This window comes from Drosophila gunungcola, assembly GCF_025200985.1.
Source record: "Drosophila gunungcola strain Sukarami chromosome 3L unlocalized genomic scaffold, Dgunungcola_SK_2 000002F, whole genome shotgun sequence".
NCBI lineage: Eukaryota > Metazoa > Arthropoda > Insecta > Diptera > Drosophilidae > Drosophila > Drosophila gunungcola.
The window spans coordinates 1385737-1412956 of NW_026453178.1; the positions used below are offsets into that span (position 1 = coordinate 1385737).

General features: G+C 38.6%; 3 protein-coding genes across 12 annotated transcripts in view; 1 reads left to right on the forward strand and 2 right to left on the reverse strand.

The window, feature by feature from the left end:
- The first annotated feature begins 1280 nt into the window (after window positions 1–1280).
- Window positions 1281–3402, forward strand: LOC128257144 (deoxynucleoside triphosphate triphosphohydrolase SAMHD1). Of its 2 annotated transcripts, none has more exons than XM_052988007.1 (5): window positions 1281–1619; window positions 2063–2229; window positions 2289–2460; window positions 2518–3218; window positions 3275–3402. In XM_052988007.1, the coding sequence occupies exons 2-5, from the start codon at window positions 2063–2065 to the stop codon at window positions 3339–3341; spliced, it is 1107 nt and encodes a 368-aa protein (XP_052843967.1). In that variant the 5' UTR covers window positions 1281–1619; the 3' UTR covers window positions 3342–3402. The 2 variants fall into 2 exon arrangements, with proteins under 2 accessions (XP_052843967.1, XP_052843968.1); XM_052988008.1 differs by having other exon boundaries at window positions 1281–1615.
- A 448-nt stretch (window positions 3403–3850) lies between these two features.
- LOC128257142 (heparan sulfate 2-O-sulfotransferase pipe) overlaps window positions 3851–27220 on the reverse strand; it is a 44166-nt gene continuing 20796 nt past the window's right edge. The window contains exons 2-7 of one of the 9 annotated variants that reach the window (XM_052988003.1): window positions 26387–26553; window positions 19894–19952; window positions 15011–15328; window positions 14707–14951; window positions 14488–14642; window positions 14141–14430 (exon numbers count right to left, since the gene is read on the reverse strand). In XM_052988003.1, the coding sequence (XP_052843963.1) occupies window positions 14252–14430; window positions 14488–14642; window positions 14707–14951; window positions 15011–15328; window positions 19894–19952; window positions 26387–26553 (1123 nt within the window). In that variant the 3' untranslated portion in view covers window positions 14141–14251. The other 8 variants (XM_052987999.1, XM_052988004.1, XM_052988002.1 and 5 more) reach the window with 8 other exon arrangements.
- LOC128257145 (heparan sulfate 2-O-sulfotransferase pipe-like) lies at window positions 9426–10004 on the reverse strand. The gene is made up of 2 exons (XM_052988009.1): window positions 9875–10004; window positions 9426–9806 (listed from the first exon to the last, which is right to left on the reverse strand). The coding sequence occupies exons 1-2, from the start codon at window positions 9999–10001 to the stop codon at window positions 9616–9618; spliced, it is 318 nt and encodes a 105-aa protein (XP_052843969.1). The 5' UTR covers window positions 10002–10004; the 3' UTR covers window positions 9426–9615.

A 27220-nucleotide genomic window follows, 5' to 3' on the forward strand; every position in this document is an offset into this window, starting at 1 on the left:
TTTAAATGTCTGCATTACCTTTGGAAAACATCCAAGAAGATATTTGGTCAAAGCTAAAATATTTTTAATATATTTTGAGTATTGCTAGGAACAAAAACTTCCTTTTGTCTTTTCAGATTAATATATGATTTTCTTAGATTAACAAAATAAAATAGTCAAAATTGAAGTTTTAGTAAACTTCAGAAAAGTTATTCTACTTACATATTGTTTGTAAAATTATGTTTTAAATGTACTAAAATTTTTTTACCAAAAATGTATGCTTTTAATTGTTATGTTTAAATTGGTCAGATACCACTGTGCAGCATTTGTTTGCAGTTTGAGTAACGTTCTCAGTGCCTCTCTATTTCTCTCGTTGATATCTCTCACTTTTTAGTTCTCTTTATCGCTTCACTCATTCAATTGTGGAGCCGGCTTTTTTGAACATTTCTCTTTTTTGTTTATATTTGCATACCTGAATTGTTTGCCCGATTTTTGTTTTCGTTTAATTATTTCTTAAACTTGTCGTATTAGGTCTACCTCATTTACACATTTTCGATAATCTGAGGTGTACAAAGGCAACAACGGCAACAATATTTGGTTATTGTGGGGCTTTGTTATTTTTAAAGTGCGTTGACTGCTAAATGAACTTCCCAAGAAGAAGCAGAAATTGCAATTGCACTGAATTGGCAATTGCATTTCTGTGCTTTGCAGTTACAAAAATAAAAAGATACTCTTTGGCCTGGTTCTCTTGGCTTCTCTTTTTTCTGAAAATTTCTCTTCATTGTGCCACTTTCATCTGTGGGTCAGCAGCAAACTTTCGCTTTCACTTCAATGCGACGGCGCTCTCAGGAAAAACAATTTCCACGCTAACGCATCCACGTGCCGACCCTCTTTCATCCACCGCCCCCCTCGGAAAATGACTTTGGAAATTCTCCAGTCGAGAATCGGAGTCCACCTATCATTTGCTTTAAATCAGCTTTGTTTATCACATGACATTAAATTAACTATAATTTAATTTTGACTTTCGAGTGACTAATTAGTCGCTTTAGTCAATGACATTTCATTTGGTTTTGGTAAAGCATATTTGAAATTCAGGACTGTAAGGAATTTGTAACATAGTTCGATTTAATATACTTTGAATTTCTAAAAATGTTGTAAATATGTTAATTTCAATTCATCATATAGCAGAAAACAGAAAAGCGGAGACACACACCATCAGAGCAGGTTCCACAACCACCCGCCCAGATGGCGCCGTTAGTCGATAACCGATAGGTCGAATCAGCTGTTGTCCCCTCATTTACAGTTGTGTTTGTGTGCCTGACGAGTCAAAAATTCGCCAAAAAGTTCATAATAAAGTTCCGGATGTAATATATGTAACGCACAAAACGGCGGGAAGACAGCATTCAAAACGTCGTGCTGCTCGCATTTTCGGTTTTATTTCGGACGCGGATTGTCGATAAACAGGAATCCATTTAGAATGTCCACCAGTGCAGTTATTCACTCCCCCGCACAGCGTCGCCGCGCCCTGCCCTTCCCTGCCCCACCCTCTTGATCCAACGAACTCGAAGCGCCCGCTTCTCCAGCAACAACAACAACAACAACAACATCATGAACAACAAGAAACACCTGCACGCCAGTATGTAAGTTTTCCCTCCACTTTTTGTTATTGGTTGCCATGGAAACTTTACAGCTGTCCACTAAAACAGCTGATTGCACTAAAAAAAATTACGGACTAAATATTGTTGACTAATTTTGATTTGGTTGCAAAAATGTTTATCAGAAAACTATAATAAGTATTTAAATGGAAACATTTTGAAGCGGATTTAAAATGATTGGATATCCTGGCGTATACTTAATATCAATTTTGTTATAAATACAGTTTATTATTATTTTATTGTTATTGTTTGATTTACCTTATTAAAGAACGCACAATTTACCTTTACTTGACCACTCTTCTCTTGGATCTCCAATAAAATCATGACAATTGTACTAAAACCGAAGTCGTACTTAAACTAAATATAATATAAATCAAGTTATATCAAAAATAAATATACTTTATATTTCCGCTTTTAAATTCTTTCAGATGCTCATTGAAGATGAGGTCCACGGTGTAATTGAGCTGCCCAGACATATACAAGAAATTGTGAAGCATCCTCTGTTCCAGCGTCTAAAACATGTTCACCAATTGGGTCTAATACCGTGGTCTCTTAATAGGACAGCCAATCATAAGCGCTACGATCATTGCCTTGGGTAAAGTAAATAAAATGCCATATACATTTAAATCCTAACAAGCTATCCTCTTATTTAAGGGCCTACAAAAGTGCCAAGGATCACCTAAGGGCCATTGAAAGAAATTCTCATTATGAACCAAAACTTCCGGACTGGTGTCGTCAGGCAGTGGAAATAGCCGCCCTCCTTCACGATATTGGACATGGACCGATGTCACATGCCTGGGAGCTTCTATGTCACCATAGTTTTGATGTAAGTTACTTAAATTACGGTGTATAACAAAGATGTTTACAAAAAGCATACTTTTAGCACGAGGAAAATGCCCTAGCCTGTGTGGATCTCATTTTCAATGATGCCCTTGATCAGGAGCTGGTCTCCTTGAGGGACGATGGAAGTGGCCGTGGAGTTCAATTGATAAAGGCTCTCATTCTGGGCTGCAGTGACTCCCTGTCGTTTCCCATGATGGGACATACCTACATCTTTGATATCGTTCACAATCGGCGCTGCGGATTGGATGTCGACAAATGGGATTACCTGCGCCGTGATAACAAACGCTTGCAAATTCTCAGCGCAGTCGAAATGGATTTTGATGATGTATTCCTTCAGGCTCGCATTTCGGCCGATGGCCAACGCATCGAGTATCGTTATCAGGACTATCATCGCATATACCGATTGTTTGAGGCAAGATCGCGTCTCCATGTTGCTGCTTATCAAAATCCCCTGACATGTGCCGCGGATGTTATTTTTACCAAAGCAGTACAACGTTTGGCCCCTGAACTATTGAACATTCGTTCCAAAGACCCAGATTGGCTTAAACTAACCGATGAACTCGTTTTAAATATTATTGAAGCGGATCCCATATCGAGATATATTAAGGAACCGCAACGAATTGTAGAAGTATCGAGTGATGACTGTTCCGGATCAAATGTAATACGGGTGCAGCGAAGTATTCCTGGACCTTGGGAGGCTATGAAATCCGAAGAGGCTTTCGCTTTTTTTGGAAACAAACGGTATACAAAACACAACTAAATAAACATAAATCTTTAGTTAATGATTTTTATTGCAGCAAAAAGCGTCCAGTTAATCCATGCTTAAATCCGACCATAATCAACAAGTGCTACAAGTTAGAGTAAAAATCTCGAGCAGAGAGTTCCCAGTTCATAGATTAATTCATGTCTAAGCCGTCAACCACACGTATGTTATTTTTTTGCTTTCATTTCGCTATCTATATTTTAATAAACTATATTTTTTGACTATGTATTAGTACTCGTAAAACTGTTATTTGTTATTATGTTTGAGTATCGTTGATTTTATCAGTTATTTGCAGTTATTCACTTTTCTGTTTTCCATTTAATAGTCACAATAGTACAAAAGCAAAATGTTCTTAAAATATTCGTTTATTAGTTTATACATTGTATTATCATAATCGTCTTAGAACTAAAATACTAAAACAAAAATTTCAACAGTTCACTTGAAGACATCACAATTCAAATTCAGGTCTTTCTAACATTAAGTACTTACTAAACAATATAAATATAAGATGGATTTGTCATATTTTTGATAACCACTTTGAAATATACACAAGAGAAAACAATAATTTTTCTACAATATAATGGGGAACTTAGCTGACTACATTGTTCGTGTACGATTTTGTTTGTCATATTTGTTTCTACATTTGTCCGCGTTCTATAAAGTATACAATTTAATTGCCAATAAGCGCGGGTAGATGTGCTGAGTCTGTGATAATTCGCTGTGGTAAGTGGGCAGCTAGATATTGTTTGTGAAGTCTCTGGCGGCAAAACTGATAGAACTCGATCTCATTCGTGAAATTCCGACGCACTATATCCTTTACATGTTCGCTGACCGGAGGCTTGAAGTTATTTTTGTTGATCTTGGTCAAATATTCGGCGCTGGCTGTAAGATGAGAAAACCGAATACATAGGTTTGGTTAGAAATGTATAAGTCTTCAATGTCAAGTTCATAAGACGTCGTCAATTGTAAGTGCTGCAACAGTGTACTAAACTCAAGGGCTACTTATTGCTTTTATTACTTTATTTCGTATGAGTGCGCACTTGGGCAAAGCTTATATACACTCACAAAATTCTATACAGAAATGAAATATAAAATGAAAGCTGAAAAGTATTTGATTGTTAATTCAAAAATGCACAATATTAAGAAAAATAAATTATAGAATAGGGAACGCCTAAATTTGCCTATGTTGCAATAAATATATTTGGATATGCTTGAATATTTAAAAAACAAGTACAAGTAGTAAATTTTGTTATAATGTAGCCTGATTTTTTTTCGAGTGTAATTTGGATGCAAAATTCTAAATTGAATTTCCCTTGACCATTTAAGCGCTATTAACTTACTCGCATAAATATCTCGAACACCCTCAAAGAATCGGGGCACATATTTTTCCAGCACAGAAAGTGTGGTGTTGAGATCTTCCAGCACACCAACAACAGCATATTGCTGCTCCACAGCAAATTTGGCTCGTTCCAGGGCACCCACAGTATTAAAAGGGCTAGAAAATTTAATTTAATGATTAATAAAAACCAAATTTAACATTATTGAAAATTTTTGAATAAATTTCTGAAAGTCCCATTTAATTGAATAAGTAAAATTAACCAACTCATAATTAATAGGATTACTATAGAGAAATATGTTTAAAAACTCAATGACGGCTCTAAAAAATATCCTCATAAAATTTTTAAAAATATTTTTATGTGTTGCTTATGCTTTTTTTTTTAATCTTTAAATTTCTGAGTTAGTTTACTCATAGTAAAAATGAGTGAACTAACCAAAAACTTTATAAAATTTAAAAAATTTAAAAATGTATTTTTTAGAATACGTTAAAATTTACTTTAACAGCAGCCAATAAGCTATTATTATTGGGTAAAAGCCAAAACTTACGTGCACTCGTAGTCGTGACCGCAGAAAAATAGGCTCTGTCTGCGATGATCGCCGATTCCCTCTACCGTAACTCCTTGAGTATAGGTGCACTCCTGATCGCCATTGAGCACACACGTCTCGAAATCCTTTTTAAGCCAAGCGGGATGGGGCAATGGTAGATCGGGAAAAGCAGCCTTGCGCTCCACAAAATACCAGGGAGCCCTGACGTAGTAAAACCAACTGATCACTCGCTCCACAGGATCACGAACCACATTTAGGTAAATGGGTTTGGGCAGGTTGAATTTGGTGAAGTTGGTGAAGCACACGTGTTTGATGAAGACCGAGGGTTCGGGCAGCTCACTGATCACCTCGGCCATTTCCTGCTGCTGATCCTCCGCCAATCGAATGGTCTCCACTTTTTGAACTGCATCGCGATGGAACTGAAAGTTATTTCGCTCGGAAAGTCGACGCAGGAGCTCCATAAACGTCTGGCTTCCCACTTTGGGAACTCGATTGAAGAATACCAGTTCCATTTGTGCCTTGCGGGTGTTGTTCAGATCTCTTACATTTAGAGAGGACATCTGATAGGGGATTTAAAAATAGTTTAAAAAAATTATATAAGTATTAGAGTAGGGTAACATTGTAATATTTTTTTTTTGTTTTTACTTACCTTCAGATCCTTGGTGTTTGATATGCATTTGGGGCAAGGGACAAGTTTTCAAAGCTTAATGGGACTTAAAAAATAAGAGTGTCTAAACAGAGCAATTTTTATAGAATCCCTAAATGGATTTCGTTTTAAAACTCTTCTTTTAGTATAAAAAAAATATTTTATTCTTTAGAAATTTTTAGGTTTAAGCATAAATTCAATTAAAACCCATCAATATTTATTGTTATATTATTATTTACCCTATCATAAATTAGATTCATTAAAATACCAAGTAATTGATCCAGTACAAATTGTTATATTTATTCAGTTGTCTTATTATTAGAATAAATCCCTAATGAAGATTATTCTCAAGCTGCAGTGCCAAATATTGTTTATACAAACGCTGTTTGCAGAAGTAGTAGAACTCATATTCGTTGGTAAAGTTCCGTCTTACCATCTCCCTGACATCGGGATCTATGTGGGGTTTACGATTATTGCGGTTCCGATTTCGAATACTTTTGCTGTGCACTGAAAGAGATAATTCCATCACACTCGATACTCTGTTGATGATACTTGAACACTTTTTAGTTTTAGTTTAGCCCCTGGGTCTACCTACGTTTATGCAGAAAACGAGCATGATTGAAGAACCTGGGAACGTATTTCTCCAATACAGTCAGTGTTATGTTTCTTTCTTCCCAAGTGCCCACCACAGAATATTCTTTTTCCACCCTTTGTTTAGCTACTTGGGTAGCAAAATGCGAATTGAAGGGTCTACAGATGGGTAATAATTGAAATAATTGAAGTCAACAAAGACCTGAACTACTCACAAGCAATCCTCTGAATTGCCGCAAAAGTAAAGGGTTTGTCTTTTGAAGTCCTGAATGTAGTCTGCTACTGAATATTTGACAAACAGGCATTCGGGGCTTCCACTTCTCACACACTCATTAAAACTTTGCTGATACCATTCCTCAGGTCTCTCACGACGTCCTGGATACATCCGCCTATAGATAGCTCGCTTCACCAAAGATCGTCGCTTGTAGAAATCACTAACCATTCGATCGATGGGATCCTTCACTAGGGATATATAAATGGGTTTCTTGTATCCAAAACTGGGAAAGTCCAGCCAGTTGGAGTGGGCCATATAGATCGATCCACTCTCCAGCTCACTGGCCCATTCCGATTCAATTAATTGTTCCATTTCAGTGCGAGTTCTGTTCATTGTTCGCACAGGTCCATTGAGCACCACATTTATGTCGTTCATGGCTGCCAGTTGCCGTAGAAGTGGCAACACTTGCTCACTGTCCACTCGGGTTGGTCGGTTGAAGATCACTATGTCAGCACTCGCATACCGAGTGTTGTTCAGATTCATTAAGTTCAACCGTCCGAGCTGGGAAGGTCAGGGATTTTTGTTGGCATCAATAAACGTCCAGAAAATAAGTCACAGAAGCGGGGGGTGAATGAAACACAGAGTGTAGATGGTGTAACTTACTAAGACCGTTAACTATCCCAGGAGCTAGCCAATTTAAAAGTGTTCAAGTATCTAAATCAACTAAAAATGGGTGCCACAGCACTTTGAATTCACTTATGAAAGTGTCTAAAAGTATGCAACAATATATTTTAAAACCGGATCTCTTATAGATTAATTTCAAATTATTTATCACTGCATTCTTTTAGACACCATTTAACTTTATGGAATCAGCATTGAAAACAGTACGCCATGCAACCTACACTCAAAGATATTCCTGACTCCTTTAAAAAATCGTGGAATGTAGGCCTCAAATACGGTTAGAGTGATGTTAGTCTCTTCCCAAGTTCCAACAACTGCATAGTCTCGTTCCACATGTAATTTGGCTAGTTGAACGGCGTGTTGAGAGTCAAAGGGTCTGAAAAATACCCTTTCCTTAAGGTTTTTTCTTTTAAAAATCGAGCTACTTACAAACACTCCCGATTGTTGCCGCAGAAGAAGAGCGACTGTCTTTTGTAATTACCTATCGCCTCATGAACACTTCCTGGCACATATTGACACTCGGGGTCACCACTGCGAACACAATCGTTATAGTTCTTCTTGAACCACTTCTCCGATTGTATTGCCGCATTAGGGAAATTTTCGATGATGGATGGCATTGCGGTAGCCACTGCGAACGTAGTAATACCAACTGATCATTCGCTCCACGGGATCGCGAACCAAGTTGATGTAAATGGGTTTTGGCAACTCATATCTGTGGAAGTCCAACCAATTGCAGTGTTCTATGTATATGGTGCCTGGATCTAGCTCGGTCACCCAAAGGGCCTGCAACATTCGTTCTCCAGGCTTTCGGGTGCGGGAATTAATGTTCATTGGTCCCTTGGTCACCACTGACATGTTATTATAGGGAGCCATTGTTTGGGTGAGTTGCATCAAAGCCTCACTCCCAACTTTGGCCCCACGATTAAAGAAGATCACCTCCAGTCGCGAATGTCGAGTGTTATTCAGCTTTTCACTGCTCAACGAAGCCAGCTGTATAGATAGATTTGGGCTTAGCTAAGGTTTCCTAAAAGTTACTCTACATGTTAGTTACAACTACTATTGAGTACTTTATTAACGAACTACAGATATATGTCAACAACTAAATAAAGTTCAGTCTGGGAAATTAAGGGTGATACAGTCGTTCCAATTCCTGTCGCTTGAGGGCTATATACTGCATATAGAGACGCTGTTTGCAGAAGTAGTAAAAGTCGTATTCATGGGTGAAATTTCGTCTGACCATGGCCCTCACATCTGCATCTACGTGGGGCTTTCTATTATTGCGGTTGCGATTCTGTAGGGTCTTCTGATACACTGCAAGTGGTATTTTTTGAGAGCTAACTAACGAGGTATTTTTTATTGGTAAAGTCTTACTGTGAAAGATAATTTTAGCTCTAGCGAAATAGCGAGGAATATAGTGCTCTAAGACGGTTAGAGTTATGTTGGTCTCCTCCCAAGTTCCCACAACTGCGAATTCGGTTTCAACCCTACGTTTGGCTATCTGAACAGCCAGGGGAGAATTGAAGGGTCTGAAATGGGTTAATGGTAAAGGTGACTTCTCTTAAAAAGACGTTTTTGGGGACTTGACAGCACTCACAAGCAGTCCTGATCGTGACCGCAAAAGAATATTGTTTGCCGTTTAAAGTTTCCCTCCACATCGCGAACTGCCAAAGGAACATACTGGCATTCTGGGTCACCACTTCTCACACAGTCGTTGTAGCTCTTCTTAAACCAGGCCGTTGGTTTAAGCGGAGCCAGTGGATTATTCCTGTAGAATATGGCATTCCGGTAGGAGTTTCTCACGTAGTAATACCAGCTGATCATGCGCTCCACGGGATCTCTCACCAGGTTGATGAAGATTGGCTTGGGCAGGTTGTACTCATTGAAATCGATCCAGGGGATATGCTCAATGTACACCGATCCCTCGTCCATGTTGTAGACATAGCCCGCCGTTGTGGCCTGTGCCAGGGGCTTAAGTTGCCTTTTCGTTTTCTTGTTCACGCCATAATGATCCACACGAAAGTTGTTGATATCCTGCAAATGCTCCATGAATTCCATCAGCGATTCGCTGCCCACTTTGGCACATCTTGTGAAAAACAGACGATCCATTTCCGCCTTGGCTGTGTTGTTCAGTCGACCAGGTGTGAGGTCACCTAACTATTTGGGGATAGGGTATGGGTTTAGAAGCTTCATGGGAGGGGGATTCATGTCACACAACAAAAAACGACAAGACACAGATATGGATTCAACGTGTAAGGAAAGTGTGGGTCTACTGTACTGTTGTTTACTGACTACTATTTATTGAAATGTGAAGTTTTGATCGCATATATATCACTACTATTATCTATTTGTCGTACTGTAACTAATTTAAAAGACCATGCTTCTCCAACTCTTTCAGATTGAGGGCCAAATACTGTTTGTACAAACGCTGCTTGCAGAAGTAATAAAACTCGTACTCGTTGGTGAAATTCTTGCGAATCATCTCCTTGACCTCAGGCTCTATAAACGGCTTGCGTTTGTTCTTGTTCCGATTGGTGATCTTGTTATTGTTCACTGTTTTGGGAATGTGGTATAAAAAATGAGTTCTATGTTCTGTGGTTTGGTGAATTTCGAAGACCTACTTTCATACATAAGCTTTGCACCGCGAAAGAATCGTGGAATATAGTTCTCGAGAACGGTTAGGGTTATATTCGTGTCCTCCCAGCTGCCAACTACAGCGTAATCCCGTTCCACATGCTCCTTGGCCATTTGCACGGCAGTCGGTGAGTTAAAGGGACTAAAAGACCACCATTAGCATAAGACTTCTCTCTGTCCCTATCTACTTACATGCAATCATCATGGTGACCGCAATAAAACAAGGACTGCCTTTTGAAATTGGCAAACGTGTCTTTGACCGTATGGGGCACGTATTGACACTCGGGATCTCCGTTTCGTACACAATCGTTGAAGTTCTTCTTATACCAGGACGCGGGCTTTATTCTTTGATCCGGCTTCTTTCGGTACTCGATGGCATTTTTGTAGGCACTGCGAGCGTAGAAGAACCAACTGATCACCCTCTCAACGGGATCGCGAACCAAGTTGATGTAAATTGGTTTGGGTAAATCGAATTCATCGAAGTCCAACCAGTTTATATGCTCTATATACATGGTGCCCTCCTCCAGATCGGCAACATATTCGGCGGACTCACGTCTCTGCCTTTTGTCCATTTGGCGAACAGTTTTGGTGTGGAGACCATGTTTTTCCAGCGTAATATCTTCGTTGTACTTTTCCAGTGCCATGAAAAGTTCCAGCATGGCTTCACTTCCGACTTTGGCGGCGCGATTAAAGAAAAGTACTTCAATCTCTGCATTTTTTGTGTTGTTCAAACGCTTCGTGTTCAGGTGCTTAAGCTAAAGGGAGTTCAATTAGGAAAAGATCAGCCATTTGATCCTGTTTGTGGTCAGGTTAGTAAGCAGCGATCTTAAAAAATCCTTGATTCTTTAGGATTGTTAGGCGATAGGATTGTTGACTGCGATAGATCGGAGAGGCATTTCAATAATAGTTGTTCTTTCATCCTTCGGTTAATAAGCAATAGCTATAAATTCATATAAGAGCTTAAGTTCAATTGGCAGTGAAATGGAATTTTTCCCAAGTTTTAGAAAGACATTTTCCTTTCCATCATTAGAGGTTCTTATAAAATAATAAGCAATAGAGAAGTAAGATAAAGTATTCACCCTAAATATAGTTATAAGACAAAATATTTCGGCATAAAAGGAAAGTCTTAGTTTCTCCCCTCGTTTTTATTAATTGGTTTGGAAAATACATCTAATTAAACTAGTTTTTGATGGCCATTTCGTTGGCCTGATCCAACATGGCCAACGATTTATCCACCCGCTTGAGATCGTTCAGTTTGAGTGCAAGGTACTGTTTGTGCAAGCGTTGGCGACAAAACTGATAGAACTCGATTTCACGCGTGAAATTCCGGCGAACCATATCTATTATATCCTGCGAGATATGCGGCTTCATTGGGTTAACATTTTGCTTGTCGACATTCAGACCAGCTGTAAAATATTTATATTTTTCTATAACATTTCTCAAAAATAGAAAGGAAAGTTTCAAAATCAAGATGTTTTTAGTTTTTGCATAGAAAAGAAATTAATTTTTGTAAGCCCTTGCAGAAAAAGCACTACGGCTTTAATTTTAATAAAATCTGATAAATAAATAATAGGCACAATCGGAAAAGAAACGAAAGAAATTGTAATGACCTCCGAGATATAGTTTACTTTACTTTACATTACTTTACTTTACTTTAAAATTATGGTTATTAAAACCGGACAATTAAAGCTGCCCTAGGAAAGATCAAAAATGATTTGGAAAATTGTTTTTTATATTCATAAAATTTTAACTATAGTCGTTTTATAGAATGTTTTATTTAAAATATATCTGCAAGGGCATAAAACTTTGGCTTGCCAAAGTTAGCTTCCATTCTTGTTTAAGATTTTTTAAGTTCTTGATTTTAAAGATTTTTTTTCCCAACTCACAGTAATACATTTTGGAGGCATTTTCGAAATAGCGTGGTACATAGGCTTCTAGAACAGCTAGAGTTTCATTCGTGTGCTCCCACGTTCCCACCACAGAGTATTCCCGTTCCACATTCAATTTGGCCAATTGCAGGGGCAGACGACCGTTAAAGGGTCTACATAAGAGGTTCGAGGGATCACTGAGAGAAAAAAGGGGGTATGCTAGCCTAACTCACGTGCACTGCAACTCATTGTGACCGCAGAAGAACAAAGTCTGTCGCCGATGATCGCCCACATGCTCCAGCATGGCATTCTCAATGTAGGTGCACACTTTCTCACCGCTTTCAACGCACTGATCGAACTCGGTGTTAACCCATTTGGGATTGGGCATTTCGCGATTATTACGCCTTCTTCCGGGGACAAAAATCCAAGGAGCTCTGATGTAGTAATACCAGCTGATCACTCGCTCCACGGGATCGCGAACCATGTTGATGTAAATGGGTCTGGGTTGTTCGTGTTTCGTAAAGTTTAGGAAATTCACATGACTGGCGAATACGGTGCCATCCTCCAAGTTAACAATATTATCGATCATGTCGCTCTGCTCGGCGGCGCTTAAAATGGTAATGACTCCTCCATTTTGCGGATCCTTTTCGACCTCATAATCATGGACTTTTCCCAACTGCCGCATGAGTTCAATCAGCTGCATACTGCCCGTCTTTGGAACCCGATTGAAAAACAATACATCGATCTCGGCCTTGGGGGTATTGTTGAGTTTATCGGGACTTAGGTGAAGGATCTGCAAAGGTTTCGTGCATTTGGGCACCCTTGAATTATTTTTTCTAATATGACTGAGACGAAAGTGAATTCAAGCAACCAAGCTATTCAAATGATTAGTAGCGAAAGGAGGGGAAGAAGACTCGAGTTGTAGTTTAGGTGTAAAAATCATTTGGCAAATAAAACCCTGTATTTATTTCGATTTGGTAAATCTCATACTATTTAAAACTAAGGCGACTGAAATTCGTCCTTGTGCACTGCTATATACTGCTTGTAGAGTCGCTGTTTGATAAACAGATACAGCTCGATCTCGAAGGAGAAACTGTTGCTCAGATAATCCTCCACATCCTTATCCAGATGGGTGTCGTGTGAAACTGTGTTCACTGTAAATTTCTCGGTTTTGCCTAAATAGGAGAGTTCGAGTTTATTTCTTTTTGTATTATTTTAGAGGTTTGTAAACCTACTGTAGTAGACCTTCCTGGCATTGGCAAAGAAACGTGGTATGTAGGCCTCTAAAACAGCTAGGGTCACATTTGTATCCTCCCAACTTCCCACTACTGCGTATTCGCGTTCAATATTACTCTTGGCAATTTGTGTCGTAGTTGCTGAGTTGAAATGCCTGAATATGGGGGACCATAGTAACTTTAGTCCATATTTTTCTCTAAAAAATGCGGCACTCCACTACCAAGTTTTAACGGGACAGAATCTATGCTTTTTGAATATATCAAAACAATAAATCTGCTTTATACTTCGAAATGGGCAGCCAAATAATCACACGGGTATTGAAATCTATTAAAAGGGTGTCTAAAAGTATGCAGCAATAATTTTTTAAATCCAGAAATCATTGGTAAAGCCGACTTTTTTTTATTTATTGCATACTTTTCGACAGTGTCTTAGTAATATCAAAACTTTAGTGTTTTTTGTAACACCACCCATCAACACATTAAAACATCGTATAAACCATCCCGTGAGAACTTGGTATTGGAAAAAAGCCTAGATTTCTTATCTGAGTGAGTAAAGACCTACGTGCAAATTTCCGAATTGCCACAAAGGTGAAGCGAGAACCTCCTCCAATCGCCATTGTACGGATTGTGGTTATCAAAAACACAATATGGGGGTACCCGTTTCCTAACACAGTCGTTGAATGCAGTGTCGAAATACTGCTTTGTCTCAATTCGCTTATTGGGGTTCCGCATCAAGCTCTGGGCAAAGATCAGCGGATGGCGTTGATAATAGTAGGCACTGATCACCTTTTGTATGGGATGGCGAACCATGTTGATGTAAATTGGCCGGAGATGGCCGTGCTTTGTGAAATTGACCCAATTGGCGTGTTCCACATAAGCAGCGTGGTCACCCAGTTCATAAAGCTGATCCACCAGATCCTTCTCATCCTCATAGCTATCGGTAAGCGGCCTCGAGGGTCGTACTATATTCCTGTAGGCGTCGAATCCATTACGTTCACCCAGTTGCTTGATGAGACGCGTCATCGACTGACTTCCCGTCTTCTCCAGCCGATTGTAGAACACAAAATCACGCTCCGCTTTGTGGGTGTTATTCAGTTGGGTGGCGTCCAAATTTTCCAGCTTGAATGTGAGGAGATAAATAAGTCCACTTTCTTCTTCCAAAAACAAAAAAAAAAAACAAAATATAAGCCAAGCCAATATCGACACAGAAAATGAACTACAGGGTTTTTTTTTTTGCGGTAAAGTTAATAGAAATAATAGTTCAGAAATGCAAGTGTCTATTTATTGCAAAGTATTGTCGATATAAACGCTGCTTGCAAAAATAATAGAAATCATATTCCTGGGTGAAATTGGCTCGCATTATTCGCTTGATGCGTTCGCTAATCTTCGGTTTCCAGTGGTTGGTGTTGGCCTTCTGAAAGGCCAGGCCTTTGATGGGTTCTATGGGAAAAACATATCTTTAGAACCTCTGAGTAGACATCTATTTCGAGAGTTTACCATAGTACAATTCGGTGCTGCCTTTGAAAAATCGAGGTATATAGTTTTCGAACACTGACAAAGTCACATTCACATCCTCCCAGGAACCAACTACCGAGTAATCACGCTCTACAATCTGTTTGGCCCTTGCTATGGCTGCTGGAGAATTGAAAGGTCTTGAAAGGTTTTGAAAAGCCCTTCCGTTGAGACATGAAAACAATAGAATTTTAAACAACCTACTCGCAAACGGGTGAGTGTCCACAGAAGAACAAGCTCTGTCGCTTGTGATCGGCGGAATCCTCGCTAAAACTAAGTCCATGATCATAGCGACACTCGAAATCGTGCGACAGGACACAATCCTCAAAGTTCTTGACGTAATGGGTGCGATTCTCAAACTTTCCGGTGACCTCAAACATTTTCACAGAGCTCCAGGGGGTGCGTTTGTAGTAGAACCAGCTGATCACTCTTTCTATAGGGTCGCGAATCTAATAAAATAATTTTTTTTGTGTGATTAAACCTTCTAGGATCAGGTTATCTGTCCTACCATATTAATGTAAATTGGTTGGGCATAGTGAAACGGCCGAACATTCATGTACATCATGTGCTCTACATAGACAAAGGCCAAATCGGACTGTAGTTTCATTATCCGAGCGACTTCCTGCTTTTGGCGCTCCACGGACCAGTACATTCCTACTTGCTTGGAATAAGGTGCCCGTTCATTTTGAAATTCATTCTTTTTACCCAATCGTATCATCAACTCAATCAGGGTTTCACTGCCTGTTTTGGGCACTCGATTGAAGAAGAGTATGTCGCGTGTATGGTACTTGGTGTTGTTGAGGAATTTCGGATTCAATCGCCACAGCTGCAAAAGGTCACAGTTGTTGAGAAGAAAGCCAATCACCAATACTAGTTGTACAGATGGAGGAACACAGAAAGCTCTAGGCGGGATTCGAGATACACAGAAATGGTATTTTGGGAATTATTAACACACAAAGCAAAGGCTCTGATATATTGCATACAAAGATAATTTTCTAAAAATTAAATGAAGAGTTTTTCAAGACTTTTATTGTGTTTATCTAATAAAGTCCACTTTGCCTTGACAAAATCAATAAAAGTCTGTCATATTGTTCAGTTTCTTTTATTTTTATGTGTTCTATGCAGTCCTGAGTTTGAGTTTAATTATACATTTCATACTGGCTTATCACTTATTGAATTTGGTCTTACATAAAGTGCACCCTTTAATACTCCTCATTGTAATCGTTTTGCTGTTCGGGCACCAAAAGATAGTCATCCTCCCCAAATTGCTTTCCATGACTCAAGGCGGCGTACTGAAGATACAAACGCTGTTTGCAAAACTCGTAAAACTCGATCTCATTGGTGAGATTTTTCCTCAAAATAAGCCGAGTTTCATCGCTGACGATGCGAGTGACATTATTGCGATTGACTCTCGACAGGCGATCCTTGCCCACTGAAAAATGGTAAAGGTGCATTGATACAAATCCTCATCTAATATTTTTTTTTACATTCTTTCTTACAGTAGTAGGCCACTTTGGCATTGCGGAAGAAACGTGGTATATAGGCCTCCAGAACGGAAAGCGTAATATTTGTGTCCTCCCAGGTGCCGACTACGGCGTATTCCGTCTCCACGGTTCGTTTGGCCTTCTGCATGGCAGCCTCCGAATTGAAGGGCCTATCGATGATGGGTTTTCGAAGTGGTTACGGATCACATTGTGGATTAATGTCCCTATCTATCGGCCTACTTACATGCACAGCTTCTGATTCATGCCGCAAAAGAACAGCGTCTGACGGCGATGATCGCCCACTGGATTCTTGACCTGCATTTGGTTGAAAGTACAGTGCGGATCATGATTCCGCACACAGGTGTCCAGATCGAGGTTCAAGAACTCATCCGAGGGCATGGGCGGTGCCTTGTCCCCCAACTTGGCCTGCATGTCGCGATAGTACCACGGTGCGCGAATGTAGTAATGCCAACTAATGATCCGATCAATCGGATCGCGAATCAAGTTGATATAAATCGGCTTGGGCAAATGGAAGCGAGTGAAGTTAATGTACGCTATATGCTGGCTGTAAATATGCGGCTTGGGTCGCGTCAGCAGATCGGCAACTAGATCATTCTGCCTTTGCTTATTCATCACGATAGTTTCATGGGCACTGCCCTTATTTCGGGCATGGGTAAAGCCATTGATTTTGCCCAGTCGAACCATCAGTTCCATCAACGATTGACTGCCCACTTTGGGCACGCGATTGAAGAAGACAAAGTCCACTTCGGCGAATTTGGTGTTGTTCAGGAGATCGGCTTTGAAATTGAAACCCTCTCCATCACCGGAGTCCATACCATTGGCCAAGTCGTCATCATTTTCCTCAACTTCCTCATCATCATCATCATCCTCGTAGTGGACTTCATCCTCCTTTGGTATATTTTCGGGAACAGCCAGCTGTTTGTCATGGCCAGCCTTGTGTTTGTGGCCATCGATCTTCTCCTGATGATGCACATGATGGTGATGCGAGTGGTGATCATGATGATGTCCATGTCCATGTCCCGTCGAATCCCGCAGCTCCTCCTCGCTGCTCCGGCGATCGTGTACATTATAACCAACCTTCTGCATGGACAATATGGGCTATATAAGGCTAAATCTGTGCGAAATCTACCCAAGCTAGTCGCCAAATCGAAAGTTTACCAAGTTTAGGGTTAGAATTATACCGGAAAAGATCGAAGCAGTACGAAAGTTAGCATAGTTTTATTACTCTTCAACGAACCCTTAGTGACTAATTCTCAACTAAACCCTCAGTTTGGGATCTACATCCAGCTGCAGGGCTATATACTGCTTGTACAGTCGATGCCTGACAAACTGATACAATTCGATTTCCCGGGTGAGATTCTGGCTGAGCAAGGCCCTGACCTTTTTGTTGAGAGTGGGTCTGAAAGCATTCCGGTTTACACTTCCCAATGTCTTCTTTAGGGCATAGTACTCGTCCTTGGCCCCGGTGAAAAAGCGTGGAATGTAGCCTTCTAAAACCGAGAGCGTGACATTCGTATCCTCCCAGGTTCCAACCACTGCATAGTGCTCCTCCACATTTCTCTTGGCCCGCTGCATGGCCTCATGGGAGTTAAAGGACCTGCAGATGGTTGGGTTTCACTTTAGGTCTCGTTCTTACTATGGTTCTATTTTGAGGTGGTGTCTTAACTAGAGGCGTGGTTGCTCGAAAAGAGATCTCAAATAAAAATTTCCTTTAATATTGTTTTATATTTAATTGAGCCTTTCATAATTTTCAAATAATCTACTGATGGAGATTACCACAGACTTAACACTGTTGAGGTATGTAATGTTTTCTCATAGGCAAAACAATCTTTTAAAATAACGTGATTTGCTAATTAAATGCATGCATTAATTTCCTTTTTTAAATAATTTATAAAAGGCTGGTTTACCTTTTTTAAAAAATAAAATAATTACTGATAGAAATTGTCATAGTCTTCAGATTGCTTCACTTCTTTTTGTGGAATTTGTTCTAAAATCAAACAATTTTGTTTTCTGAGTGTGAGAAAAAAATTTCTCTAAGGCTAAGTAAATTTGAATTGTAAAAATTAAAATGAAAAGGTCTATTACAAATTTGAAACTTAAGTTATTATTTTGCAAACAAAATGTTATAGGCAATTTATTTGAAAAAGGTTCTCATTGGAAAGCATTTAATATCAGTTTATCAACCTTAATCTTTGATTGGTTATTTTGAAATTTTTTCAAAAACTCATAATTGGATTACCCTTCTGAAAATCTATTTTCTTTAGAACCCACACCCCCGAACAACCACTCCTAAAGCTCAACAACACCCACTACCAGCTCTAGAACAGCTACTCACATGCACACCTTCATGTTCTGACCGCAGAGGAACAGTGACTGTCGCCTGTGATCGCCCAGGTTGCCCGTTTCCATTTGCTCGTACACACACTCGGGATCGCGCTCCTCGATGCAGCGGTTAAAGTCCTTTTTCAGCCACTCAATACTGGGCATTTGGACGGCATCCCCGAAGGTCTCCCTCCGCTCGGCCAAATACCAGGGGGCGCGGGCATAGTAGAACCAACTGACCAGCCTTTCGATGGGATCCCTCACCAAATTGATGTATATGGGCCAGGGTTCATCCAAATGGCTGAAGTCTAAGAAGGCCACATGTTTGGTGTACGTGTTGGCTCGACTACAGTTCAGCACTTCGGTGCGTATAAAGTTTTTGGCATAGGCATCGTGCATTACCACCACCTCGTAGAATCCCTCGACATCGCGACGGGCCTGGAAATTATTGCGCTTGGCCAGGATCTTGAGCAATTCCATCATCTTTTCGCTACCCGTTTTTGTAATTCGATTGAAGAATATCGTGTCCAACTGGGCCAGCGGAGTGTTGTTCAGCTGGGCGGCGGTCAGGTGTTTTAGCTGCCGGATTGCAAAAGTTGGGAGTGCTAGTTGGAGTAGTTTTCAGTTTTCAGTTTTCAATTTGTCGGGTTGCAGGTTTCTTGCAGCTTGGGAGCACAGAGACACAGAGATACACGCACATAAACGAGTCGAAACACAAGTAGGACACAACATATAAAGTTTTATAAAAATAGACTTTAAGCGGTTTGGTTTTTCTTTTTTTTTTCTTTTTTTTTTTGGAAGCAACAAATAAGGCACCTGGGGGCATCCCATCATTTCAGAAATTTCGCAAAAAGTTGAACACAGCTGGGTATGTGGGCATAAATAATAATCCTCCCCATAACGGACACTTACCTTTACTATTTAATCTTTATAAATCGATTTTCTATCGCCTCTATGTCGCAACTAACTAACGAACCAACAACAACAACAAAAAAAAAAAAAAAACAAAACAAATTTAAGACTGCGCTGACAAAAAATTTCAAGACAGAGTCGAAGTGTAATTTTGGTAGTTATTGTTAGTGTTAGGAGAGATCTTTGTAGGATAGTGTAGTAGAGCTAACTAAGATCAGAGTATAGGTGTATAGATATAGGGATAGCTGATAGTCTACCAGATAGCTAATTGGCTAAACGGTTTAATTCTAATGTGTTTGTGGTGTGTTGTTTGTGTTGTATGTGGGTGAGGTCTTAGGAGAATAATGCTACAGATATATAGTGGCATCCGCGCTTGACAAAATGAGTGCGACAAAGACGGCGCATGGGCGAGAGACAGAGAGAGATAGACAACAAATGAGATATTGTGGGCAGGCAAAAAATAAGGCAAAATGCTAAATGCAATATCAAACACCAAGGAGCTGAAGCTACCGTTCCACATGTCGGTCGCTTTTGATGGACTTTCATCGATGGTTGCTTTTTTTCCGCTTTATGAACCATTACTGATGCAACAATGTTTACGAAGATATGACAAAATGCAATATATATATCAAGTTTATGGAATTGCGCTTACCTGGCCAGTGCTCTTCAGATATTGGTAGGTTCCATGCAGAGTGTTGATATCGTCGTGTTCTGAAAGATGTATCAAAGGCTTGTTAAAATAATGTAAAATATAGTCTAAAATAAATATTTTATATGGATATAATTTATTTAGAATTAGGTAATTAAAACCAATAATATATCTTGCTTGTCTTTGTTATAGAAATCGACTACAAAATTGATTTCATGATTATAAAGCTCTAAACAGGTAACTTCTCGCTTGTGATTTTGATGAAATTGCATTTTTTGAGGAGCCAATGTAAACAAATATATTACAATTTAAAGGAACACTATAGATACAAATTAATATTCAAATCTAATAGCAAAAATATTTTACTAATTGTATTAATTTAAAACTTCCTTAATAATACTCAAAATTAGCTTTAATAAATACATTTATTTACTGGTGGCTTAAATCCCTTGTTCATTTTTCAAATACCCCACGATTATCCCGTCTAACATTGCCTTGATTACCAATATCAGTTATCATCTCGACCCCAATTAAATTGAAATATTCGATGACCTTAAAAACTGACGTCAAAAAAGGAAGCAACCCGAATACTTTTACTTTCCTACATTTGGGCCCCGAAAGTGTTTATGCAATATTTGAATGGGATGCCGAGGCCCAAGTCGAAGTTGAAGCCATTTACAGCTGCGATAAATAAATAAAGACGAGTGCAATAAATATGCAAGCTCATGATGATTCCTTTCACTTTTCCGGCTCACTTGGGATGCGATAGGGATCATCTCCGGTGGATTTGAAAGGTTTTTCCTTCATTTCTTCCCCGGTGCCCAAGAAGTTAATGCGTGTCGTGTGGTCAATTAAAGTACTAATGCCCAAGCATTTTTCCAGCTTAGCTCGTGGGCAGTCCATAGTCCATTAAATTTATGCCAAACTGGTAAATGACTGCAATTGATCATATGGACAGAGAGATGCGGAAAACATCTTGATTTTCAAGTGTAGTGTTGTGTGGGTCGGTCTCACCACTTTTGTTTTGGTTTGTAGCTTTGGTTTTTATGCCCGACTATTTCATAATTCAACGTGAGCTGGACGAGGAAGTCTGCGTATATCCAGTCCAATTGCCTTTAAACCAGATCCAGATCCAGATCCCGATTCGATGTATTTGGTCAATTGGGCAGTTTCGCTGGAAAATGTGAATGAAAGTGTTGGACCAACTGGTTTTGGCCAAGTTTCTGCACAAAATCGCCGACAACAAAGTCACTGAACCAAGAGTGAAATACATTTTGCGGTCGAAACCTTAAAATAGAAGCCTGCCAACTCTCCTTTTTATTTGTCACTTTTTAACTCGATTCTTTTGTGTGTGTTTTCGTTTCGTGCGGTTTGCAAATTGGGTCACTTCCCATGCAATTCTTTTGTCCATTTTCTCCGATTGGGTTTCGGACTCGGACTCGGATTCGGATTCGGTTTTTGTCTGTTGTTCTAATGCGACCTTCAATCTTAGCCTAGCTCCGGTTATTGCCCAGTTGAACTGTCAATGCGCTGAAGGTGAACCACGTAGCATATGTCGTAGTTTATTGAATATGAAGCATTTAAGAATTACTATGTGAATTCATTTTTGGGTTGAGATTGGTCAGGTTTTTGTGGTTCGAATTTTAAAGCGAGAAAGGGGCAGTTGGAATTAAATATATATATTTTATTGAAATTCCTATTCTCCTATAAACTTTGACATATTTCTTTTTCACACCCTTTCCAAAATAAATCTCACAACATAAAGTTATCAATATAAACCAAAAATTCGGCGGTTAAATTTAAAACTTTATTTATTAATTTTTAAAGACCAATATCACTTGATCCAGGTAGCTTGTAATTTTCCTCTTCCGTATTCTGCCTGCATTCTACTTCTAAAGCTTTGTCTGCCACTCCCAAAACCTCGTTCATTAGGTTAATGTTATGTTTCACTTCTCAATCGCTCTATCGCACCCTATCTCAAGATCTGGCTCCAAAATTATCCGAGCCCCTGAATGCCGCCCCTGCCAACACAAATTGCCTGCTTGCTTGCATTTTCCAACTAAATTTGACCTCAGCTCCACTTAGTTTTTGTGGCTAACAAACAGAGAGAAAAACATTAAATAATCTGATTAATATCTTTGTCTATCAAATCTCGACATAAAAGTGTTGCACCTAAAATAGTTACCTATTTTCTATAAGAATCTCCAAATCTCTTGAATATAATGCAATTGTTTGAAAATATTAAATATTTAAATGAATTTTGTAAACTTGCTAGGTGTAAAACATAGTGTTATGAAGTTTGTTAACAAATATTTACAATACTAATTAAAATCCCATTTAATTGTTAAGGTTTTGTAACACTTTCTCTCTGTGGAGTTGTAGGTATTGCCTTTGCTGTTGGTGCTGTTTTTATGGGTGTTTGGGTCCGTGGCTTAGTTCGTGTCTTGTGGCTGTCTAATTGAAAATAAAGCTGCCCGGTTTGGTAGTGAGCACAAAGAACTGGTTTGCTATGCATTTTAGCCAGGGGCAAAGTTGGCATTGCTACATTTTTGCTAAGACTGTTGTTACTGTGCCGGTTAAAGGTGCAAACAATTGCCGGGTTGGTAACTTACTTCAGAGACAATGGCTTGTGACAGGTAGAGTGTTGAAAGGTTCTAAAGAGGGTTGATCTATTACGTCGAAGGTTTTTGTCGATAAAACGGATTTACGACAGATTTATTGAACGTTTCGAAAACAAGATTTACAAGAATTTAAGGAAAGTATTAATATTGAGTGGTACGCTCATCCCTTTTGTTCAGGAAAAATACTTCGTTCCTTGCGACCATTTTTAGGTCTTCAGTGATTATAAAAACCATATTTAATATATTTAAACATTTCATTCAATATTATAAATATATAAAAACTTTAATTTAATTATAATCATTATCGTATAACTATACAAAATTCTTAGGTTGAACAGATTTTTTTCTTTACGTTAGCTTTTTGCCAATCATAATTTAAAAAGCATAAAATGCAAATCAAAAAGTTTTTAACTTGGCGTTTGCAAAAACGTTGCTTGAAAATGGGCTAATTTCTTCTATAAATCATTCTGTGCTTAACCCACTCTTCTTAAATGCATAATTTCGTAAAATAAGCATAGGAATTTTTGGATTTTCCTCTGCCCGATTCCATTTGCTCATTAGACCAAGAAATTAACCGAACAGCAGACAACTTGGCTTGCATCGTTCAGCACCGTTAATTAACTTAAGTCAAGTTCAATGTTGCCAGAGCCAAATACATACAAGAAATGAATACAAAAAATGTAGGCAGACGAAAAAAAACCGACATCGGCCAACGGCAACAAACGGTGTCATCATCATCGCGATGGTGATGGCTTAAACGAGCATGTTGAGTACGTCGTCATATTCGTATCTTTATCTCGTACTCGACCCCGAGTCGTGTGAGTCAATTAAATGAAATATTTATGAATGGATGAGCAAATGGCTAGCATTTCACACTGTTTATTTCGTTTTGTCTTTGGCCCAAAGAAAAACTCCATCACCGTCACAAGGTGTTGTTTGGGTTTTCCTTTATTTTTTTTCCAAAATATTTTCTTTCTTTTTTTCTTGGGCACTTTTTTTTGCCATTAGCTGGGTTTTTTTTTTTTTTTTAGTTTGGAGAGGGGCTAACCGGGGACAATTTGTAACTGTCGGCAATTGACGCGTGCGCAGACGCAAATGCAAGAGCAGCAACAATGAAGATGCCACCAGCTGTGCAGCAAACATAACCCACAAGTGCACTATGGCCGCATCTGGCCCGACTTTATCCACTTCCACATTATCATTATCATCATCATCAGTCACGGCATAGTGGAAAATCGACTTGGGCTGCGGAATTTTCGCCTGTTTAATCCTCTTAAAGAGAGTATTGCAGATTTGTTAATGAAATTGTGCATAAAATTTCAAATCACTAAATTTACTTTTAATTGTTTTATTGATATTGATATATTGACCTATTCAAAACGATAAAGTATACAATTTTCCATTTACAATTTTATAATTTTGATGAATATAACAACATGCAGAAATTACACAGACAATAAAAAAAGGGTTCACAAATTATTTATGATACGTATAATGTAAAAAAATGTTAATTAAAGCTCTTAAAATTCCTTTTTAATCATGACATTTAGGATTACGAACCTAACAAACATTTAATAAACAATAAGAACAATGATTAAAGTTTGATTTAATGAACATAGTTCATAATTGTTTAAGTATTCATAAAAAATGCAATTATAGCTTGTTGCTAATAAAATACTTAAGTATTATTGTAATAATGGGGTATATTTATTGTTTAAATGATCTGCCAGGGTATTTCATTTTCGGTATGTTTAGAAAGCCAAAGCCGTTCTTCATCACCGTCAGCTGACTGCTGTTGTTGTTTGGCAATCACCGCAGTAAGGCGTGAAGTCTTCTGTTTTCTTTCTTTAAGCTCCTTCAACTCACTTTTTCCCCGCGAAAAGCAAAGCAACCAAGTGGAGATCACTTGGCACAGCTGCTGCTGCTGTTGCTGTTGCTGTTGCTGTTGCGATGTTGGGGCAACTTTTGCCTAATTTGCAAGTGGAATTGCACGGCCCGAGCAGCCCGCCAAACTTCCGGCATGGAAATTAGGGTTTTGCATTTCCAGAGAGTTTTGATTCGATTTTGAATTTTTCCGCGGTTGCCTAATGATAGCTTTATTAGTTGGTTGGATGCGGCCTAATTTGGGGTTTCTGCCTGATGATTATTATTGAGTGGCCGAATCTGAAGTGACGCTCGAAATATGCGTATTTTCATTTGCCAGACATTATGCTCTTTTTAGGGCCACTTTTTATTGTTTATGCACTTCAGTGCGGTTTTGGTTACTGGAATTTGAAGTATGGCCGGCAAACATTTTGTGGACCAAAAAGGTGTCAAGTGATGGTTTTTGTGGTCGGCGGTAATATGATCTTAATGGGAGTATTTCAAACTTTTTATAGATTTATATGCAAAGGAAAAAATAAATAAATAAGCATTTTCTGATGATATTTTTACTGTATTTTAAAATTTTTATACTATTATTTCCCGTTAAATTTATTATATTCATATTTTATTTAAAACAGCTGTTAGTGATTTTATATTTCACAACAATTAATCCCCTATTTCCTTTGTTCGCTTTTATTATCATTGTTTACTAATTGAATTAATAATATTACAATCAATATTATGAATTATATATATTGGCCACAAAAACAAAAACGAGCTTAACGCTGTGTCAAAAGGTTAAATTCCCAGTCATGCAGATAACGCCCCTAACCTTTTACCCAGCGGACCTGTCGCTCCTAAATAATTTATTATTGCACTAAAGTATTGATTAGTATTATTAATTGCTCTCTTATGTAAAAATATATTTTACATATTTATATATATAAACACATGCATATTGTAATTAAAATGTTCGCCGCGCATAATTTTAGCAGCGGCAATCTTTGAATGCATCGACCATATATTATGTTGATTTTAATTTGGCAGTTTATTAGTGCTATTCCAAAAGTACACACTAACAGCGTAATAAATGCAACACATATTTATATTTACTCTTTGTGCTACATTTACAAAATAGGCCATAATTAATTCACGAGCACTAATTTTGTCTAAAACGATCAACTAATTTACGGCAAGCGCCAACGGAAAATATTAACAAAGGTCTCCTCAGCCTCCCTGAATCTGTACTTTTTAGCCGTTTTTGCGTGGTTTGAGGTTTGGGTCAATGTGGTAATTAAAAATCAATTGGGCGTATCTGGCTGTTAAAAGCGGTATTGTTTAAAATGAATGGGCGGATCAGACCGCCCCGTTGAGATTGTTTTAGGTTTAGGTATTTTAAAATAAGTGTTTATTAGTGAACGAAGGAATTTACAAAAGCCAATACAATATTTATGGTATGATTTTAAGAAAGATTTTCGGCTATATGAATTGATATAAATTAAATCCATTTCCTTTTTGTATTTAAACAAAATCATTTATAGCCTCGAACTTTTAAATTTTAAAGTAACATAACTATTTATTGATTATTAAAACCACACTTTTTTAAAAATACAAAATTAATGGATGACTTATGGACAAGAAATTGAAAAACGAAATTAGTGTTAAGTCGTATTGTCCAAACTAGTTAAAAAATTGAAGCTAGTTCTAAATATGCGAGATTTCACTAATATCCCTTACTCATACCCTATATTGTTCCCACTATTTTCTGCCGTTTGCTAAACTTCCTGTCCAAATCTGATGCCTTATTCCGATAGGCAACGCAACGCGAATGCAATCGAGCGCAAATTCTGGCCCACAATTTGGCCTTGTGTCCATTGTTCCGCGATAGAAGTGAGATGAGATGAGGTGAGATGCGATGCGATGCGTTAGATATGTATGCATCTGAGATATGAACGGGGGGAAGTGGGTATCTGTTAGATACCGAAATTGGAATCTGAGTGATAGTGACTTACTGCCCGCATCGTGTCCGCTGATGTGATTGCCCGTTAGACCCAGGGCCGAAAACTCCGACGGTTGCAGCTTCACCTCCATCTCCTTGAGGCGACTGTTCAATTTGTTCGTGTGCATGAACAGGAAGAAGGTGCACGAAATAGCCAGCAGGGCGATCAGCTCCACGGAACTGCAAGAGAACAAGCAAATAAATTGTAAGTCAAAGGTTATCCAACAGCTCGGTGTTCACCATTTATAATGGCCATTAAGCTTTTATAATTTACGCCAAATTGGTTTTTAGCAGCTATTATTTCATTTACACTTCGAATTGCTGTCACAAACAGCCAGTGGAACCGTTCCCCATCCCCCAGGATAAAAAGTGGGGAAATGGGGAAATGGGCGGCATAGGGGCAAAGGTCCAGCCAGCGGGACTACAAAGTGTGCGCTGTGACAACATTTAATTAAGTTCTGAAAAGCCGGAAAGGAATAAAACGAAACAACAAAGCAGAAATCGGCGAAGGGACACAAGAAATGCACTGGTACTGAGTGAGAGAGAAATTGCAAAAATTATAAAAGAAATTTAACAAACAATGTAGGATGAGATGTGGGGTGTTGCTCCAAGGGATACCTGTCAGGTGTGCGGTACAGTTCAGCGATTAAGGTATTTTAATGGCAAGGATAATCTGTAGTAATTTATCAGCATGATTTGTATAATTGACTGATAAATAATTATAATTTGCATCCAAGCTAGTCTTTTATTTATTTAAAATATCGTAAGGATATACCTTTCTGCGATACTGAAAATCTTTTTTTTTAATATTCAAATCGTTAGTTGTTTTTCAATTAATCGAGGCCTA

Excerpts from the sequence above, each read along its gene's own strand:
- LOC128257144 (XM_052988007.1), top strand. The coding sequence starts at position 2,063 with ATGCTCATTGAAGATGAGGTCCACGGTGTAATTGAGCTGCCCAGACAT. Across the intron at positions 2,230-2,288 it reads CGCTACGATCATTGCCTTGG|GGCCTACAAAAGTGCCAAGG; the intron begins GTAAAGTAAATA and ends CTCTTATTTAAG. Across the intron at positions 3,219-3,274 it reads GCTTTTTTTGGAAACAAACG|CAAAAAGCGTCCAGTTAATC; the intron begins GTATACAAAACA and ends TTTTTATTGCAG.
- LOC128257145 (XM_052988009.1), bottom strand. The coding sequence starts at position 10,001 with ATGGCCAAGGAGCATGTGGAACGGGATTACGCTGTAGTTGGCAGCTGG. Across the intron at positions 9,807-9,874 it reads TGCAAAGCTTATGTATGAAA|TGAACAATAACAAGATCACC; the intron begins GTAGGTCTTCGA and ends TTCCCAAAACAG.